The 21,222-nt window shown below is 44.8% G+C and overlaps 1 protein-coding gene across 2 annotated transcripts in view; it reads left to right on the top strand.

Annotated features, from left to right (window-relative positions):
• GPR132 (G protein-coupled receptor 132) overlaps window positions 1-20,958 on the top strand; it is a 166,891-nt gene extending 145,933 nt beyond the window's left edge. For both annotated transcript variants that reach the window (XM_069205973.1, XM_069205974.1), the window contains exon 2: window positions 19,733-20,958. In XM_069205973.1, the coding sequence (XP_069062074.1) occupies window positions 19,791-20,816 (1,026 nt within the window). In that variant the 5' untranslated portion in view covers window positions 19,733-19,790 and the 3' untranslated portion in view covers window positions 20,817-20,958. The remainder of the gene's footprint in view (window positions 1-19,732) is intronic.
• The last annotated feature ends 264 nt before the right edge of the window (window positions 20,959-21,222 follow it).

The raw sequence follows: 21,222 nt of genomic DNA, 5'->3' as shown, positions 1-21,222 counted from the left end.
GTCTTTGCGGTGAAAGTTGAGATCTCCGAGGAAGAGGTAGTGTCTGGACTACATGGCAAGGGGGGTGATGAATTCAGAGATGGAGCTGCAGAAGGGGGGGCAGGGTCCTGGGGGCCTGTAGGCGAGGGTCCCTCTGATAGTGGTCTTGGTGTGTACTTGGAGGTGGAAGTTGAGGTGTTCCATGTCGGGTGAGGGGGGTCAACAGAGGTGGTGAGTCTGATTGTGTCCTAGTGGATGATGGCAATTCCTCCTCTGGGCCTTTTGAGGCAGTCTTTATGGGCCAGATGTATGAAAAAATGTTGCACTCGCAAACATTGCGAATCGCAAAATTCGGCCGTTTGCAAGTGCAAAAAAGTGGTCTGCGATGCATGAAAGGCATTCGCAGACCACAAATAAGAAATCACAAAAATTGCGATTTCTTGCATTGCCACCTGGTTATGCGAGTCGCAATTTGCGATTCGCAAAATCCACATCGCAAGTAGATGCTGCAAAAAATCGCAAATTGCGATTTTTCGCAAAATACCATGAAAAGAAACCAGGTGGTAACCTGGTGCAAAATTAAAAAATGCATTTAAAATGCATTTTTTAATTGAACATGTAAAGCACACATGCCCTTTTGGCTTGTGTGCACCTTACATGTCCCCCAAAATATTTTTGGGGTGCAGCAGAGGGGGCCTTAGGCCCCCAGCATCCTGGGCTTTTGCATTTCCAAAATTGCGATTTCTGGTTCAGAAATCGAAATTTTGGAAATGCAAAAAATTCGCAGATAGGGGCCAACAGGCCCATAGCTGCGAATGGGGCCGGTATAACAATTTGTGATTCGGTAATAGCATTTGCGATTTTTAAGAAAACGCTATTACCGAATCGCAAATGTGATACATGCCACTTTGCGAGTCGGAACTAGCGTTTTCTTAAAAATCGCCATTTCCGACTCGCAAAGGGCCGTGATGATACATCTGGCCCTATGTGTAAATAAGTAGCCAGTTGGACTGGCGGTGGAGATGTCAGGGGCTGAGGATTTCTTGAGCCAAGTCTCTGTGAGGATTACTACATCGGGGGAGGTCGTTGTGATGGTGACCCAGAGTTTGATGGCATGCTTGGCCAGGGAGCAGATGTTGAGTAACAGGCATTGAAGTCTGGGGTGGTGGTTGGTGGCCTTGGTGGAGGCTCGTGGTTCTAAGGCGTTGCAGGTGAAGTGGCAGTCGAGGCAGCCAAATGCTCCTTCAGTGTTCTTCAGTGAGCAGGAGCAGCAGAGGGTGCTGCAGCGTCTGGGGCCCATTCCTCGGATAGCGGAGCTGGAGTAGCAGTGGACGGTCAGAAAGCCAGGGATCCTGGTGCTGGACGTGGTTGGCATTAGGTAGCCTGGTGGGGTGGGTGTGGTGGAGGGCGGTTCAGGCCAGGGCCTGCGACGCACTCGCGTCATAGTCTGGGGCAAGATGGTATCAGTCAGTTGCCTAGCAACTGTTCGCACTGTTCAGCTAATCAGGAGCGATATCAGGCAGGTGATGTGAGGCAGCAACGGGGAGTCCCTGGAGAGAGGCTAGTGTTGCTGCTGGTCACATGAGAGAGTGGGAAACAGGCTCACCGATGCCGGGCTGTGGCTGGCATTAATTAGCCTGGTGGCAGGGGGCAGTTCAGGGCGGGGCATGCAACACACTTGCATTGTAGACTGGGGCAAGATGGTGTTGTCCGGTTGCCTAGCAACTATTCGTGCTGAACAGCAAGCCAGGAGCGGCATCAAGCAGGTGATGTCAGGCGGCAACAGGGAGTCTCTGGAGAGAGGCTCAGGTTCCTGCAGGTCACGCGGGAGAACATGGAAACAGGGTTAAGGTTAAAGTAACATTATAGTCCGGTGTGGCAATGTAAAATTTTAAACTCTAAAACTTAAACTACAAAAATTCATCCAGTTATAGTTTTCTCAACTAACTATAACTTGTGCCCTAAGGCAACTATAACTTACGCCCCACCATGCACAGTTTTCTCACCAATAATTGCATTGCAAATACTGCAGTGATATTATCAATGATGTCATAGAAGACGTCATGAATAGTACTGCTCACATACTGCAAAATGCAACTCATGAACCTATGTGCGGAGACATCCACCTCTTTCTGCCATGTTTAAGGAGATTTCCACACACTAGGTATAGGTTTTGGCAGCAAATCTGCGAGGGATCGGGGGAGTGGCTAGAAAATAGGGAACACTTTGGGCCAGATTACAAGTATCGGTGCTATTTATCACTTTTGGTAAATAACGTTACTCTAGGGTTTGTTATTTATCAGGTGAGATAAATAGCACCTTTACAAGTTTCTGGGGAACAACATGCTGATTTCAGTGTTTAATGCACGAAAAACTGCATGATATGGTAAATACCATATGCTTTTCCCTGTTAAATTTTGGCATGTTTGACCTGCCGAAATTTTTAAAATGTTTAGTTGTTTAACGCATCTGATAACTATCTGATGTGTTAAGTAAGACCAAACTCAAAATTCTGACCCGTTGTGTAAACAGGGGTTTATGCGTGGGTCAGAATTTAATGAGCAACTTGTAATCAGGCCATTACTCTTAAATAAAGAAAACATTCCGCACTATTTCCAACAAATGTGAAATAGTGGTTTACAGATACTTTCAATCTCTAGTGTAGGAGACTACTCATTGCACCTCTTTTGAATAAGTTACACCAAAGCTTGAGAAGGTGTGGTTGACTCTAGGCATACCACAAAAGTTGAAGTCACATAAGAAACCACCACACCAGGGAGAAGTTTGCTGAGTACATGGCGACACTTGGAACAGGGCCGGTTTTAGCACTAGTGGCACCCTGTGCGACAGTCATTTTTGGTGCCCTCCACCCTATGACCACCTTCTCAGAATCCCTCACTACCATCCCGCAACTGTGTCCCTCATCTCTCAATAGGCCCCCTCTCACAGACATGTATTTGTTTTAAAGCGCTTGTTAAGGCTGGCTTTACTAATCCACTCCGCTATCCACATAAAATATAGTTCTGTTCTTTGCAGCAGGCATATTAAACCCTCTGCGTAGGCATATTAACCCATTGCCCCCTTGACAGTGGCGAGAGGACAAAACTCCCATCTCAACCTCTCTTACAGGAACATTAATCAGAAGAGGTATCTTGACATTTTAATTGCTTCCTGAAGGCTGGACACACAAGGAACTTTTCAGTAGGTGCTTTTAAATCGCAAGTTTCATAAATTGTTGCTAAACACAGCACCCCCGAGGTCAGCGCCCCCCATTCCAGGCCAGCACCCAGTGCAGCAGCACCACTCACATTGCCCTAAAGCCGGGCCTGACTGGGAATAAAAAATGAAAACATCACTTCACAGATGACAAAAGACAACAGAGAAGTGGAAAGGTTTATGTGTACAGTTATGAAAACCATAAAGCTAACCAGTGAACAAAAGAAGATTTGGGTAAACCATGCTTTTCTTCTTGTCTATGGCAATTATCCCTTTCACCATCGCCCAACATTCCCCTTTTTTATGTTGCTTCAGCTGAACCCAAGGAAAGTCAACTCAAGATCAAAGTTCTAGAAACTGATCATATCCACAACTGAAGAGTATGAGAGCAGTAGAATGCAAGTTAATCGTCAGGAGTGACAGAGTGGGAGCTCTTCACAGACAGAAATCCCATAGGCAAGTTCAGTCTACCTTTTGAGTGAAGTCCTTGAACAATAGCTAGTCACAAAGACACCATGATCACTGTTGAACATAATGGTGAGCCAGTGACTAGAAATGCGTTAGTGTACAAGAGAGTCAAGGCTGTGCCAGTATAGTCTCTTGTAGTACTCACTCTCATGAAGAATGACAACTCTAATCTCTCCAGCATGCCTAATAGGGGAACAATAGGGACACCTCCTGAGACAGCTCTGAGACATTCTCGTGCTCACTTCCACAAATGGGTGCTGGAGAAAATGAACTGCCTTCAGGTGGCTGTAGGTCCAAAGTAGCTATCACTTTAAGAGATGTGTCACTTTACACTATTGAAACCCAGTCGGCCTTCCCACATTTCAGTGGTTGTACCTCTTTAAGTGAAACATTTTACATTTATAAAAATAATGTTATTTGGGTTTTGAGGCCAAGTTTTTTTTGTATTTTGCAGAGGTTTGTTATGCCTATCAAATTAATCCATCCTGCAGCTGTGTAATCAGAATGACATCATTATGTATCCATTTATCATATGAATGGATATGGCCAGCGGCGTAAAGACACTGGAGCCTCCCCCCCGCCTGAAAAGAACATGGAGGGTCGGACTCACTCAGGCCAGGTGATGTGCTGAGGGTGCCCCCTAGAGCTCGCCCTCCTCATCCCCCCACACCACAGGGGCTGCGGGGGCCTTTGTTTTCGCCCCAGGATGTGGCTGTGTGGATCACATGAAAGGAAGTCAATCACAATCGGGCGTCCATCTGCACCTGACCATGAGTGTGTGAGTCTATAGGCCACTGTACAGTTGCACGAGGAACCACAACTGGCAGAGCAAGGGCGAACATCCACAAATAAATAGGCTAGTGTTTAATCTGTTCATTTAGGACCACATTAACACAAATTCTGAGCTGTGCCTTGATTTTGGCATTATTATTTTACACGTATTGTTTATAGTAGTTCACATACTTTTCTTTTTCTACATGCTTGAGAAAATGCTTCTTCACATCCATTTACACACGATAAACCAAAGATGGGATTAACTGCTGTACGGTTTATACACAAAAGTAAACGTCGGTCACAAAGGTTAAAATGTTCTGCACTCCCTATTACTAAATTGATTCCAACTGAGTGGATTTTTGAATTATGTTTCACAAGCGTCCAGCGACGGTGCTACTCAACTACAACCAAGTACCTCTGATAAGTAGATAAACAAATAATACCAATCTATTATGTGTTTTAATCAGTCTAAATAGAAATATTGATTCCATGGCTCATACTGATTTTGATCATTCTGATCCTTTATGAACTGAAGCTGAATCACCTGCAGGAGTTGATGCAAAATCTGATATAGAAAGATTCAATCTTTCTCCCCTATGTGCTTTCCTCCTAGGGGCAGCTGACATAACCCTTGCTATACCTTGTTCAATATTTCTACTCCTACAAAGACCAATACACACACACAGCAACCCCAATATTTTGGAGCATTTCTCCACTCTCCTAACCTCTACGTGACTACACACACCTGAATATTCTATGGTCCAGAGCATAATATCTATATTGTGCCTCTGGCATTTCAGCTTGATCTTTTGGTTTTCAATTTAACTGTAATTTGTCCTTCTCTAACCAAGTTAGTCAGGTTTTCAGTTACTGAGGACGCTAAGGAAAGTTATTCCTCTCCTCGCCTCTTAGTATGCAAAACGGTCATTCATTCTACAATTATCTCCTGTCTCTCTCTCGATTATGGGAAGTCTCTTTACCACAGTCTTCGGGTGCATCTCTCTCAATGTCTACAAATCATTCAAAATGTGGCTGCCCACTTCATCTTCCTGTCTGTTCATCACTATCTTCTCACCTAAAGGATCTCTACTGGATTCCCATTCATATACACTCTGATTTCAAAGCTCTCTGCCTAGTTCACCAGATTCTTAGCAATACTTGATACATCTAGACATAAATTTTGACTCAATTACCCCTCACATTGGCTGTGCTCTGAAGCAACCAATCAGGTGATGACACCATGATTCAAGTGTAGTCACATTGATGGATGTTCTTTCTCCCAACTGGCTGACAAATACTGGAAATTCTCTACCTCCTTCCATCAGGAATATAACATACCCGCCTTTCTTCAGGAATAAGTTAAAAACGTGTTTTTTAAGTGGAGTAATCTCATTAGATTGAGCCTCTCTCCCTTAGCACCCGGATCCTGTTTGGTTAACAGCAGGGCTTTATAAATTCTTTTCAATTCAAACTTCAGCAGAATTACCTCCTTTGAACCCAGTAATCCATCTCCTCTGCATCAAAACAGCTCTCCCAAATTGTAAATCTGCTGTCTGTAATACGACTTCCATATCTGCCATCATCCAAAGTTTTATCTTGATGCTATTTCAGTTTTTGCTAATTTTTCACACCACTATCTTCAACATTTTTTGTTTCTTGATAGAACACAAAAATGTGTTGCTTTTATTTACATGGGGCTCCCTCTCACCAATTGCTTGGAGATGACTGAGAAATTTGGGATCCACTGACAACAGTAGCCTACCATTCCCAGAAACATCCTAACATCTCTCCGTGTCGTTGGGGGATTCATCTGCAACAAGGCGGTCACTCTCTCCCTGGATAACTTCCTTGACCCTTCCTCAATTAGGTGACCTAAGTATTTCACCTCTTTCTGGCATTGCTGCAGCTTCTTTGGGGACACCCTATGCCCATTCTTTCCCAAGTGGTTCAGTAGGGCAATCGAATTGTACTTGCAGTCATCTCTCGTTTTGGATGCAATTAACAAATCATCAATGTTCTGCACTAGAGTTGATTGAAAAGGCAATTCCAATTACTCCAAATCCTTCTTCAATATTTGATTGAAGATGGAAGGTGATTCCGAAAACCCTTGAGGAATTCGACACCAACTATAAACCTTATCCATGAATTTGAAGCTGAAAAGAAATTGGCTGTCCTCATGAAGTGGCACAGAAAAGAACGCTTGGGACAAATCCACTACTGTGAACCATTCTGCATCACATGGAACCTGGAACATTACTACAGCTGGATTTGGCACCACTGGGCAACATTTCACCACTATGTCATTGATTTTTCTAAGGTCTTGGACAATTCAAACTTTCCCACAAGGCTTTCTCAGTCCCATTATTGGTGAATTACATGGACTGCTCATCACCTCTTTCAAAACTCCCTGATTCACAAAATCTGCAATTAATTGTGCTACCTGTGTGAGGACATCTTGCACCATGTGGTACTGCGGTACCTGGGGGAATACAGCATTCGGCTTCACACTAACTTTAACTGGTTCCACTCCTTTTATCAGCCCTACTTCTTTCCCTGTCAAGTCCCACACTTTCTCTCTGACAGTCCCCTGCAAATTGGCTGGCAGATCAGTCACTGTGAACATTGGGAAGAAGTTAATCAGAGGATACTCCTCATCTGTTGTCTCCGTTTCAGGCTCTGAAACCTGTCCGTCATCCCCTTCATCGTCACTGTTTGTCTGCACCTCAATCCCCTCATTGGAACAGGTGATAGAACATCTTGTCTTGCACAGTAAGTCTCTTCCTAGTAGGGACACAGGACTTGAATCACAAACTACAAACCTGTGCAACCCTGGAAAGTGCCAAGCTCAACCTGAACTGGATCTGTGATCGGGTTAGTCAAGAGCTGATTCGCCACTCCTACTACCTTGACTGTTCGTCCCAAAAGAGGCAGCTTCGGAACCTCTGCACTTCTGACTGTAGAGCGTGTAACTCCTGTGTAAACCAAGAATGAGACCTTGTGACCCATCACTTTCCCTTGCACGTAAGGTCCTCTCTGGTCTACTTCTAGGGATGCTGCAAGCCTACACTCCTCACTATCTGAGCTTTCATCCGACCATTCATTGTTTATTCCATTTTCACCACGCAATGGGAACTGTTGTACTGCGTTACTTTGATTCATTCTTTGACCTGTGACCTGTTGAGGAAGCATCACCTGTTGCTGTTCCTTTGGTGCTAAAGGCAACTGCATTTGCCTTTAGCACCAATGGAACAGCAACAGGTGATGCTTCCTCAACAGGTACCAAAGGAACCTGCTGTTGCATTTGCTGCATCTGCACCGGTTGTACATGCGGCATCTGCACTTGTTGCGTGGCTTGAAGACCCTGCATCTGAACCATGTTATTCTGGAAGTTTGGATTTGGACCCCTCATCCTTGGTCCTTTAACATTTTGGAATGCATTAACATCATTGCTTTGTTGAACAACACTCTCCAGCACCATCATCGGGCATTCCCGATTCCAGTGTCCGATGCCACTGCAAGCATGACAGGGTAACACCTTCTTCATCCCCTTTATGTCATTTTGAACTACTACGGTATTCAGATCTGGACCACGGTTGACAAAACCTCCTCGACCTCTGCCTCTCTCTTGCGCCTGAAACATCCCATTTCCTTGCGGCTGTTGCACCATCTGCTGTAGACCATTTCCCTGCATCCCTGTCTGTGCTGCCTTAATTTGCATCACCATCACTTTCTCCTTCAGCTTTCTCTGCTTCAACTCAATGTCATCACTACAGTACTTCGCTGTTAGAAATGGGGTCTTTGGTTGGCAGTCGGGTTACCCCCTGTCCAAGCAAGGACCCTCACTCTAGTCAGGATAAGTCACACACAATCCAAATTATCCTGTGCCCACCCTCTGGTAGCTTGGCACTGAGCAGTCAGGCTTAACTTAGAAGGCAATGTGTAAAGTATTTGTGCATCATACAATAACACAATATAACACCACAAAAATACACCACACAGTGTTTAGAAAAATATAGAATATTTATCTGGATATTTGCAAGTCAAAACAATAAAAGATGCAATAAGAAAATGTAAAGATATCACTGGAGAGTGATATAAAGTGTCTTAAGTCTTTTAAAAGCAAACAAAGTCTCTTTCAAGCACAAAGTACCTGGTTTGAGTGAAAAAAGTCTCCTCAAAGGGCCACAGAGGAGGAGATGCGTGGCAAATGGTGTGTGCGTCGGTTTCGCCCCTTCACACACAGACTTGCGTCGTTATTTTCCACGCGGGGAAGACGTTGCATCGATTTCTGGCGCGCAGACGGGTCTCCTCTTCGGGTTGCGGGGTTTTCAGACGCCCCGGGGTCTGTGCATGGAATCCTGGACTTGTTGACCAGCTCTGCGTCATTCCGGTGGGCGATGCGGGGAAATTTCTCCCTCACGGCAGGCGCTGCGTCGATTGCCACTCAGGAAGTCAGGCAGCGTTGTCCCAGGTGGGCCGTGCGTCGAAGTTCCAGTCGCACAGCAGGCGCTACGTCGATCTATTCCTTGGGAAGTCGAGCGGCGGCGTCCTGGTTCGGCAAGCAGTGAATTTTTCACCGCGGAACAAGCTGTGCGTCAAATTTTTTGCCGCACAAGGAGTCCAGTTGCAAGAGAGAAGTCTTTTTGGTCCTGAGATCTCAGGGAATAGGAGTCAAGCTCTATCCAAGCCCTTGGAGAGCACTTCTGCAGCAAAGCAAGAAATCAGCAAGACAGCAGGGCAACAGCAAGGCAGCAGTCCTCTGTAGAAAGCAGTCAGGTGAGTCCTTTAGGCAGCCAGGCAGTTCTTCTTGTCAGGGTGCAGGTTCTGGTTCAGGTTTCTTCTCCAGGAAGTGTTTGAGGTGGTAGGGCAGAGGCCCTATTTTTATACCCAAATGTGCCTTTGAAGTGGGGGAGACTTCAAAGAGTGGCTTAGAAGTGCACCAGGTCCCCTTTCAGTTCAATCCTGTCTGCCAGGGTCCCAGTAGGGGGTGTGGCAGTCCTTTGTGTGAGAACAGACCCTCCACCCTCCCAGCCCAGGAAGACTCATTCAAAATGCAGATGTATGCAAGTGAGGCTGAGTAGCCTGTGTTTGGGGTGTGTCTGAGTAAATGCACAAGGAGCTGTCAACTCAACCCAGCCAGACGTGAATTGTAAGGCACAGAAAGATTTAAGTGCAGAGAAATGCTCACTTTCTAAAAGTGGCATTTCTAAAATAGTCATATTAAATCCAACTTCACCAGTCAGCAGGATTTTGTATTACCATTCTGGCCATACTAAATATGACATTCCTTCTCCTTTCAGATCAGCAGCTACCACTTCAACAATGTATGAGGGCAGCCCCAATGCTAGCCTATGAAGGGAGCAGGCCTCTCAGTAGTGTAAAAACGAATATAGGAGTTTTACACTACCAGGACATGTAAACTACACAGGTACATGTCCTGCCTTTTACCCACACAGAACCCTGCTCTAGGGGTTACCTAGGGCACACCTTAGGGGTGACTTATATGTAGAAAAAGGGGAGTTTTAGGCTTGGCAAGTACTTTTAAATGCCAAGTCGAAGTGACAGTGAAACTGCAAAGACAGGCCTTGCAATGGCAGGCCTGAGACAAGGTTGAGGGGCTACTTCAGTGGGTGGCACAACCAGTGCTGCAGGCCCACTAGTAGCATTTAATCTACAGGCCCTGGGCACATATAGTTCACTCTACTCGGGACTTATAAGTAAATTAAATAGTCAAATTTTGTGTGATCCAAGGGTACCATGTTTAAAGGGAGAGAGCATATACATTTTAGCACTGGTTAGCAGTGGTAAAGTGCGCAGAGTCTAAAAACCAGCAAAAACGGTGTCCAAAAAGTGGAGGGAGGCAGGCAAAAAGTTAGGGGTGACCACCCTAAGGCTGTCAGGTCTAACATTCACATACTGCAACACCTCATCAATCGGCTTTGCTTGCCAACAGATCAAATAATTCTTAATCATTTTACTAATCTCGGATCTCAATCCCTCAACAAACCTGAACACCAGGTGATTCATGTCCTTCGCCTCTTTAACCTCCGTACCACTGTAGTGTTTGAACGCCTTCAACAACCTCTCATAGTAGGCATGTATCAACTCCTTGGCCTCCTGCGCCGTTCGATCAATCTTTTGCCAATCAATATTGTGTGGCGAAGGTTTCTGTTTCAAAAACTCAATCACCTTCTAGTAGTACCTCATCACCTCGGGAGACGGTGCTCCTGTGACTCTTCCCTTGCTGGTTCCGTGGTTGGCCAATCCACACTTTTCTTGCACTCAAGCCACAAATCAGCTGGAACTATGAGCTCAAAGAGGGTATTCAGGTCTTCCCAAAGACACTTCGTAAGCTTCACAAACCTGTCCGTCTGCTGATACCACTCTATCGGCTTCTCCCTCAGCCTGGGGAAGTCATTTGTGAAAGACAAAATATCACCTCTAGACCATGGTGCATGGACAAGAACCCCTCCGGCTGTTTCTCTCATTGGTAACATCTTTATTGTACCGGTATCCAGCACTGCTTTCGCCTGCTGCTCTATGCCGTCACTCTTGCTTTTATCTCTTTTCTTCACCCATCTGCCTTCCCACTTTTCTAATGCTCCCCAAACTTGTGCACTCTGCTGTATTTCTTTAAGGTGTGCCTTCATCCCAGTAGACCTCATGTGTTCAAAGTCCTTAGGCTCGAAGTCTAGCCTATAACTCCTCTTCAGATGTTTAGTATTGTCTAAGTCTATGCCGTATTTATCAGCCAGGTTTGCCAACTTCTGGTGCACCTTGCTCACTTCTTTAGTTATCTTTGGGCACAGATACCTCAATTCTGCTTCAGTATATGATTCTAGCCTGTTCACTCCCATGCTCCCTTCAACTAGCTCATTTGCCTCCATGCCTAACCTCACAAAATTCAGGTACTCTTCTCTTTCCGACCGCTCTGCTGTCGCAGGAGTGGTCGGTGGTGAGTTTAACTTGTCTAACCATTCATTCAGTTGTTGCACAGTTAAACCTTGCAAAGAGATATTCCCAGCCTGCATCATTGGTGTTTGCGGTACATTCACACTCGAGATCTGCGGAGTCAGCAGTCCCAAACCTGATTGTCTCATGGTATCTGGAGGAATCCCAATCGGACTGAAGTCTAATAGAGACCTAGTTCTTTCGAATGTCAGGTCCACGGGAGTCATCCCTTGAGAGCTCCCTACGAACCCTCCTCTTGTCATCTCTTTGGTCATTATTCCCTGATCACATACGCTAGGCTTTGCCTGTGTGTACAATGGTACTGGTGGACCAACTGTAATAGGTAAGGATATGGCGGCTGGCAGCAGCCTATTTCCCAAAACCTGTGGAGTATTAGCTCCTATATTCTGATTCATTATCGGTGCTGTGGCTGACTGTGGTCCTGCGACCGAGGTGCAATTCGGTATCAATTGTTGCTGTGCCTGAGGCAGTAAAAGTGGAGTTGCCTCAGTTTGTATCAGCTTTGGTCTTGTGTATGCCGGATCTGACGGCACCATCAAATTCATAGTAATCTCTGATATTCGGACATCAAGGTAGAGCCTCTGAACCTGTGGTGGCTGCAACCGAGGTTGCATTTCTGGAGCAGTAGACACACTGACACTATTCTGTATCGGAACTGGAGTTTCAACAGTATTTACCTGTACCGGGTATGTTGTCCCCTGGTTCTGCATCGAATTTACAGGACCTGCACTAGTACTTGGTCTATTGTCATCTAGGGCATATGGCGGTGGTCAATCATGTAGCAACTGATTAAGGAACTCATCATCATCCAAGTCATCTGCCTCTGCCCAGGACTTCTTAGTCCCCTTTTCTTTGCTAGAACCCTTGTCAGTCCTACAAATAGCTTTCCCTCCTTGGGTTTCACCTTCTTGAGTTATTGCTGGAAACATCCTAACTCCGTCTATTATTTCTCTTCTCCAAACCCTCTGCTCGCTATCCCACCTAGCCTCCACTAGTGTCTTTTCTGCTTTTCTCATTCTACTCTCAAATTTCTGTTGCTGTTGTCGTATGGCCATCAGTTCCCAAATTGCTAACGCCTCAAACTGTGCTGGACTCAGAGGTGGCTTTTGCTCATGTATCACCCTCCGCAAATTTTCCAAAATCCTTATATTGAACGTTCCATGTTCCGAAAATGCCAAACACCCTTCCTTCTCTGTCATTTTGCACCATAGCTTTAGCCAAAGACATGGCGCGACTCCCCTCTCCTCCATTACGGCATAAGCCGGTGTATCCTCTGGCGGTGTAGGCTTCCCTACACTCGCGGTAATGTACACATATCCCCTCAAAGCACTCTTTAAAGCCTTGAAAAACCTCATTTTTGCATCTTTTATTTTGTTTACAATCGAATCAGGAAGTGACTTTAATTCCCAGGACTCTCTTCGCTCACCTTCTCAACCAATTGCCTCTCACGGACGGCTGCCAATCCGTGCGCGACCCTTCTTACTAACTGACCTATCCCAGCGCGGCTCCAATGACGTCACACTCACACACACTGCTACTGACAAAGTGTTGCAGCTTGTCTCCCTCACTCTTGATTCACCCAAAAACGAATGCACTATATTGCAAGCACTAATAAAACTCAAATTTGCCGGTTTACTACAGAGAAGGGTAACACAATTGCTTCAGAACTTTACAGAGATTTAACTTAGCCTCGGCCGCTACTCTCTCCTTCTCTGATCCCGCACTCGCAAGCAAAATTTGACCTGTAAATTCTACTCTCAACTTGTCAATGGGTTGTCCTCGTGCACTTTAGGACTTGCCAAATCTCCATCGAAGTTTTCATTCACTCACCTTGACTCAAACTCGACTCGTCGATTTCACCATCGTCCTATTAAAACGCACAAATTACAACACATACCAAGTGTCTCATACACTGATCAATATACTCTGGAGTCTCAGGGTCCGTACATCACCAACAACCATGTGGACAATTTTTTAGCACAAAGTGCCACACTCACATGAAGTTTGCCGACTTCCCTACTCTCATATTGATGAGTACCTACACTCCTACTAAAACATCACCTGGCCTAAAATTCTCACAACCCTTATAATTCACCTGCGGTATGCATAAGCTGTGCAAGCGCAACCCTACGTCACTCACACTATCACTAGAACGCCGAGAACATAAACAACTCACTTTAGCAAGCTCCGAGATTCCGGGAAAGTCATTTGGGACTTAGGAGCACATCATCTCTCCAATTTGCATTATTTCAAAAACAATTTTCAAACAGTAGTCCCTCGTTCTAGGGCCCCAAAGGGCCAAAACCGTCCTCTGCTACCAGAACTGATAACGTGTCAGAACCTTGATAAGTGAATTTAAAAAAGAGACACGTCTAGGCCAATGAACCTTTTGACCGCGTTTGGAGACTTCCCAGAACGAGGTATCCTTTGCATCACAATCAATGGGTTCAATAACCCTATCAATATACACAATAACTAATCAAGCAAACCAATCAGTAACAGTTAATATGGATCAATAAAACGAACGCACCATGACCTTTTAGCATGAATAACCACACAAATAGTAAGAGTTAGGATATTTATTCCCTATTAGTTACAATCTATCATCATATGTATTAGTCTCAACAATAATAGACACATCGAAACCACTATAACTTGGCAATCAGAGCAAAACTTTATCAAAGCATAGATCATGAACATTAGAACAAAGCACAACAGTATTATGAATCAACTTTAGCAGAGCATCATTAGTACATTATTCAACAAAGCAATTATTTAGTCTTTTGTCTATTTACATCCGGTATTAATGAACTCCTTAACTAACCTCAAATTAGCATCAGCATGTTGGGCTTCATGCAAAACAATTTAGCAACATGAATTTGGAAAACATCTAACTATGGACTCTATCAAAAGAGCAGTTGGTACCTAGAAAGAAAAGCAAACAGACAATTTCAATTTATCATCAGATAGTTACCCATCTGAATGAGTCAGCAAGCAGTGTCAGTCTTCGTCCTCAGGACATCAGTCGATTCGCCATCAGCCAGGATAAAACAGGTAAGTCTCAGTAGGGCATAGCAAGAAAAGACTTTTCCCTCATAAGGAGGAGAAGTGCATAACAGGCAAGGGGGTAGGATGAGGATGGTTTAAAGACAAAGGTGGTCATTTTGACCTCGGCGGTCTTTTTCCAAGACCGCCGAGGGACCGCCGTGCGGAAGACCGACAGTGGTGGCGGTTTTCCGCTCGGCCTATTATGACCGTTGGCAGCTCTCTGTCCTTTTACAGATGGAGAGCCGCCAACAGCCATACTGGCGGGAGGCGGGGAAGTGGAGGTTGCTCCACCTCTACCGCCACGCCAACAGAACACAGCCCAGCGAATCATGTCCTGTGATTCGCCGTGGCGGTGTTCTGTTGATGGTGTGGTGTCGGCGGAGCAGCCCCCATGGCTCCCGTCCCCTCCCGGAGGATCGTCGGACCAGGTAAGTCGATCGTCCGTGAGGGGAGCGGGGTGCGGGGGTGTTGTGTGTTGTGTGCGTGTATGGGGATGTGCGTGTGTGTATGTTGAGGGGGTGTGTGAGTGCGTGTATGCTTGCGGGGGTGTTGTGTGTTTGGGAATGAGTGCGTGTATGTCTGTAGGTATGTCTGTATGGATGTGTGCGTGTATGTTTGAAAGTGGGTGTGCGTGTCTGACTGTGTGTGTGGATGATGGCATGTATGTCGGTGTGTGTGCGTGTATGTGTGTTGGTGGTGCCTGCGTGCGTGTCGTGTGTGTATGAATGATGTTATGTTGGGGGTCGGGGTGGGGAGGGGGGTCCTGCCACCTTTGGGGGGTGGCAGGTGTGGTGGGGGGGTTGGGGAGGGAGTCGGGTGGTGGTGGGGGCTGGGGGAGACCTCTATCAGTGTCAGGGAAGGAATTCCCTGGCACTGATAGTGCTTACCCCCATGGGTTTCATGGCGGTTTCAAACCGCATGAAATCCATGGCGGTCAGCAGGGTCCAAATCCCGCCGGCGGTATAGTGATGGCCGCCGGGCTGGAGACCCAGGTCTCCAGCCCAGCTGTCGTCTCCGCCCTGGCGGGCAGAACGGAGAAGCAGCGGATGACCATGGCAGTAACCGCCATGGTCATAATACAAAAAAAAAGACCACCAGCCTGTTTTGCGGTCTTACCGCCGCTTCTCCGCTTTCTGCCAGGGTCATAATGACCCCCAAAGTCTCTCAGAATGACAAAGGGTGATGAAGGATGACGAGGAATGTCAGAGTGATAGCTCAGGAATGGCTAGGAATAGCTCAATAATGGCTGATTTCTCTTTGGGTCACACCGTTATATCAAAGTTGTCGAACAAGTCTCTAATTTCCCACTGGGCAATATTTGGTGCATCGTTATCTCTGTCCAATAATCCGTCACACACCTTACTAGAATTTTCACCTAACACAGTTCTCGTGCAGTTGATTGGCTCCTGTGATTGACGTCTTCAACGGGTGGAATGTCAGTTAAGAAAAGTTACACTTGGCTCTCCAGTCAGTAGTTCCATTGACTTCTCCTAGTCCAGGCGACCTTGCACCTGTTGTGAATTACAATGTTGCATTCAACAAGAATATCAAGTCGGGTCGCATAAGAAAGAATTTACTACGGCTACACACATATCTCTAGCTTCTGGAAAAGTACAGCTTCGTGTCCTTCAGGAAAGCAGCACATTACATGTTAGAAAACACAATTAACATGAGACCAGGCAGCTAAGCACAGACCCTTACTAACTAAGGCCTAGTGATTAATTTAGCAAAACCTAATACATAACTTCTTAATGCTAATACAAAATCATACATTAGTACATTGTTAATTCATTATTAGTCAGTTTCATTAATCATCGTATACATTGGTGGCCACTCCCAGTGGGCACATTTCAAACACGTACATTATGTTTCTTCTAGGTTAACATATCTTCTACACGGCTCCATTACACATTATATTGCAAGCTTTTCATGTTAATGTTAATTCCAAAAGTCACACTCCAACAAGGGCGCCCCCTAAAAGGTGGCAAAATCGGATTACCCAATATAGAAGAAAAAATATACATAACAGTAAAACTTATATACTCAACATGTGTTTAAAAGTATTAATCAGTGTGCAGTTTATTACTCAAAAGTAGTAAGAGGGTATATATATTCACTTTCACGAGAACCCCCTTATATTTATCTCAAGTATAACAAATGTACTCCCCTTAATCAGAAATTAATGCCTTCCTTAAATGTCTCAAATCCTATGCTAACTGTATTCGTTTGAAAGCCATTTTAAATCTAACTTTTGCCTAAGTTGTAACCAGGCCGGAGTTGCACATGTTGCATTTTCATGAATGTTTTTGCCAGTGTCTTATTTTTCTCTACTCTGCAGTAGTCATTTTGGGTATCTCTTAGTTAGAATAGGGTTTTGTTTATTGTATTAGACTGATAGTTAACTGGACATGGAGACTGAAATGGTGGCAGAGATCCTCCTGTACCACGCAGGTCGGACCGATGTGCCATCAAAGGTCGCACAGATGTGTACCACACTGTCCAGCACTGAGAAACTGGGGAGTTTACCTGGTCCCAGAGATCAACAAGACTTGATTGGCTTGTTTGGCAGGAACTGATATTGAAAATCTTCTAGAAGTTCCTTTCCTGCTTTTAATTTAATTGTCCTTAATATAGTTTAGCAGATCCTATCCTGACCTTACTGAGAGAAGACTTTCCCACTCAGCTGATTTCTTCTGCCCAGAGTATTGAGCTTCATGCTTGAACACTTGCATCCCCCCCCCTAAACTTGGTTCATCTGATGCTGAAACCATCTTTCCTCATGGAAATTTCCTTGTCTCTTTCAATGCTTTATTTAGAATAGGGACTCTCCTTTATGGAGCTGATATTTTGGATATTTTGCCTCTGTTAATCCTCTGGTAACTTGGCACAGAAGCAGTGAGGCTTAACTTAGAGGCAATGTGTAAAGTGAATATGCAGCACAGAAGCAGTAATAAAGTGAATACACCACACAAGAAAAATCCTACTTAATTTAGAAAAATAGAGTGAATGCAAAACCTTATTTGACACTAAAATGACAAAACTCCAATCAATAGAATCTGAGATATGCAAATTCAAATATTTAGTAAGGATAGCACCGAAAAGCACAAAGCTCCACTTGCGGCCATCTGGTCATGCTAGAACGGGGGAAAGTCACAAGTTCAGGCCAACCATGATGAAATGTGGGCTGGATATAGGGACTAGGTTAGTCCCACTGAAAAAGTTACCTTCTCAACGTCTGGTGCGAAGAGTCTAGTTCGCTGTGGAGGAGGCTGCAAGGAGAGTGCCACGGATTCTCAGCCCTGTAGCGCAAAAAGCAGACTGGGCATCGTGGATGGTGATCACTATAGATCGAAGATCCTTACAGGCGTCTCAGACAGTCGTTGCTGGAGCTTTGCGCTGATGTTCTTTCCGGACTGTTGATACTGTAGTGTGAAGTGCAGATCTTGCGGTGCCGGTTGTAGCTAGCAGTCAATGTAGTGCGAGTGTGAAGATTCTGGTTCATCAATGCTTTGCATTGGCAGTTGGTGTGGATAGCAAAATTTAGGCACAAACAGGCCTGTTCCCAGTCACAAAGAGCCCAAAACTTCAGGTTTTCTCCAATGTAGCCAGAGGAGTGCATTCTAATGTGAAACAAATGCCCAGGACATGTGGAGGCACAGCTTAGGAATCAAGGACAGACTCTTACAGAGGCCAGCACGGCTCAGGCTAGTTTAGTTGCAGGTCCAGGCAGGTTCAGTTGCAGCCGGCCATCTGAGCAGTTGCCAGGAGGCATCCGGAGCTTGCTATCTTCCTGTAGCTCTGACGAGGAGGTCAGTCAGCTGACCCTTGGTGTCAGTTCAGGGAGCCTGGGATGAAGGCAGCATGTTCAGTCATCCTTCACAGACAGCTAGGCAGGCCTCCATCAGCTGGGCAGTCCTTATTCTGCACTATCCACATGTTCAGTACTGTACTGAACAGTTAGTCTGAGGGTCCACTATTTATGTGAAGTGGGAGAAACCACATCTGGTTCTAGAATTTCCTTCTTCCCTCTGCCTTGGTTACATGATGTTGGAAGTCACAAAAGGCTAGTGTGAAGTTCTTTGTGTGTGTGCTGAGGGAGCTTCTTGGAAGTGCAAGTGTGGTAGGTGACAGCTCCGCCCCCTCTCATCTGCTTATGATGGCTCATCCTGTCAACTTCCAGTCCACCTTTTTGATACTGACTGGGAGAAATACACAAAGGCCAACTGATAAGAACACCTAGTCATGTGATCCAGGATACAGGCTGCAAGCATTTTAAGAACTGGGACCTAAAATCCTACTTTATCATTTGAGAGTGTTTTAAATTACAATTCATTTGAGTGTAAACATGACATTTCTACTTGTTCCCAAAAATGAAACGTTTGTTGTTCATTACATATAATTAGTGAAATAAGGTAACCCAATATTATCCAATGGGAGAAGTAGGTCTTGCAGTAGTGAAAAACAAATTTACTAGTTCTTTACAATATAAAAATTAAAAGTACATGTTCAACATTTTACATACACTGCATCCTTCCCTATGCACTCCTTAGGGCCTCCGCGAGGGGTGACTTATGATTACTGAAAAACAATCTATGGGCTTGGCAAGAAAGATTTATTTTGCCTCCTCAAAATGGTACTTTAAAACTGCACATAGGTTTCAGTGGTAGGCCTGGGCATGTTTTAAAGGGCTACTTGTGTGGGTGGCACAATAAGTGTGGCAGGCCCACTAGTAGCATTTAATTAACAGGTCCTGAGTGCAGGTAGTACAACTTTACTAGGGGCATATCAGTAAATTAAACATGCCCATTGGGTGTAAGCCCAATTTTACTATATTTTAGGAAGAGAGCACAAGTACATTAGCACTGCTTAGCAGTGGTAAGTACACAGAGTTGTAAAAGCCTACAAAAACGTGTTCAGAAAACAGGACCGGTAAAGGGAAAAAGTTTGGAGAAGGCCCTGCAGAGAAGGCCAACTCCAAAAGTAAATATGTGCATTATGTGACCCAAAACAAAGGGTCACAGTTTTAGCCCACTGGTCCCTCACAGCAAAAAACAGCTACTCGTGGCATGTCTTGGTTTTCTCCTTTCCTCAAATATACTGGGAAAACCTTTGTACATTTCGGTGTTTAACTGAATTTTTGCCTCAAGTGTTTCCTGTTTGAATGAGCAAAAAACTGTTATCTAATAAATTAATTTAATACGATTGTATTGTTTCTGATTACTAGCATGTGTGCTCTATGTCGTATTACACCTCCAGTTAAATTTTCAACTTTCAGTTTTTAGGAAATTGCCCTCTGATGTTTTCACCTACGTCTGCCGGTGTCAGCCAAAACGATGATGAACGATTCAACCGAAACATGCAGACTACCGTTCAATGAAAGCACAACAGCTCTGGTTGCCACGTACAGTATCGTTTTTGCCCTTGGGCTACCAGCAAACATATTGACAGCATGGCTGACTTTTCTACAAATCAGAAGAAAGAATGTGCTGGCTGTGTACCTTTTCAGTCTCTCTCTCTGTGAATTGATGTATCTGAGTACTCTACCACTGTGGATTCTTTATGTTCAAAACAACCATCAATGGAAGTGGGGATCAGTAGCCTGCAAGATAACAGGATACATTTTTTTCAACAACATCTATATCAGTATCCTTCTTCTGTGTTGCATCTCTCTTGACAGATTTGTGGCAGTGGTGTATTCCGTGGAGTCTAGATGCTGGAGACGCCAGAGGATCGCAATTGGCATCACATGTGGTCTCTGTACATCGGTTGCCATCATCCATTCTCCAGTGTTTACTGTGAGCGATGGGGTGCAAACCCAAAACAAATCATCCTGTTTTGAAACTTTGCCAATGCCTTCACGGGTAGCGTCATTCAACTATGCCAGATTTCTGGTTGGCTTTGCCATTCCCTTAGTTGTTCTTGTCTATACTAACTGTGGCATAGCAAAAATCATTCGAACAAGCAATACGCTTAGCGTGCAACAGAAGCGTAAAGTGAAGTACTTGACGACTGTGGTTATATCAATTTTTCTCACATGTTTTGCTCCATATCATGTGGTGCTGCTTGTAAGGGCCATAGTATTTTCTCTGAATCCTGGACAAACCTGCTGGTTTGAAGAGAAGATCTACACAGCCAACTGTGCTTTGCTGTGTTTGGCCACGGTCAATGGCATCGCTGATCCATTTATTTATGTCCTAGCCAGTGAAAATGTTAGAAAGGATATCTGTAGGGATCTGAGAAAATGGAGACTTCATTCCTTCTCAAACGTTAGGAGTGAAAGTAACGTTTGCCCCCAGTTACAGAATCCGAGACAGTCACATAAGAATGAGGAAATTGCGGAAAGTACACCTTTAAAGTGACCCAGTGACATGCTGCCAGAAAACATACCAGATGTACCAAAATACTTTTTTCAAGTTGCCCTTATCAAGAGACTTACTATCCTCTGTGTAAATCAAATAAATTGTTTGTAATTTGTAAAGAAAAGGTTTAATTAACAATTCACTTTCTATTTGGTTGTGCTTCCATCTAGACCTAATCTAGCAGCACCCTGAACTCCAGTACTCCGTGAGGTTAGGTGCGACATGTATGAAGGTTTCTTGCAAATGCAATGCCTGCACTGTGCAAATTACCACACATTCCAATTGCACAATATCCACTTAGCAATGTACTATAGAGGTCTCGTGAGAAGCAAGCCTCTTTGCAATATTAAATGGCAGCGTTGTAGCTTCTTGCAAGTTGCAGGACAAAGTGGGGGTAAAGCAGCAT

The sequence above is a fragment of the Pleurodeles waltl genome, chromosome 9 (assembly GCF_031143425.1).
Source record: "Pleurodeles waltl isolate 20211129_DDA chromosome 9, aPleWal1.hap1.20221129, whole genome shotgun sequence".
Classification (NCBI taxonomy): Eukaryota; Metazoa; Chordata; class Amphibia; order Caudata; family Salamandridae; genus Pleurodeles; species Pleurodeles waltl.
Note: the sequence above shows the minus strand (reverse complement) of the source record. Positions and strands in the feature narration are given on the sequence as shown.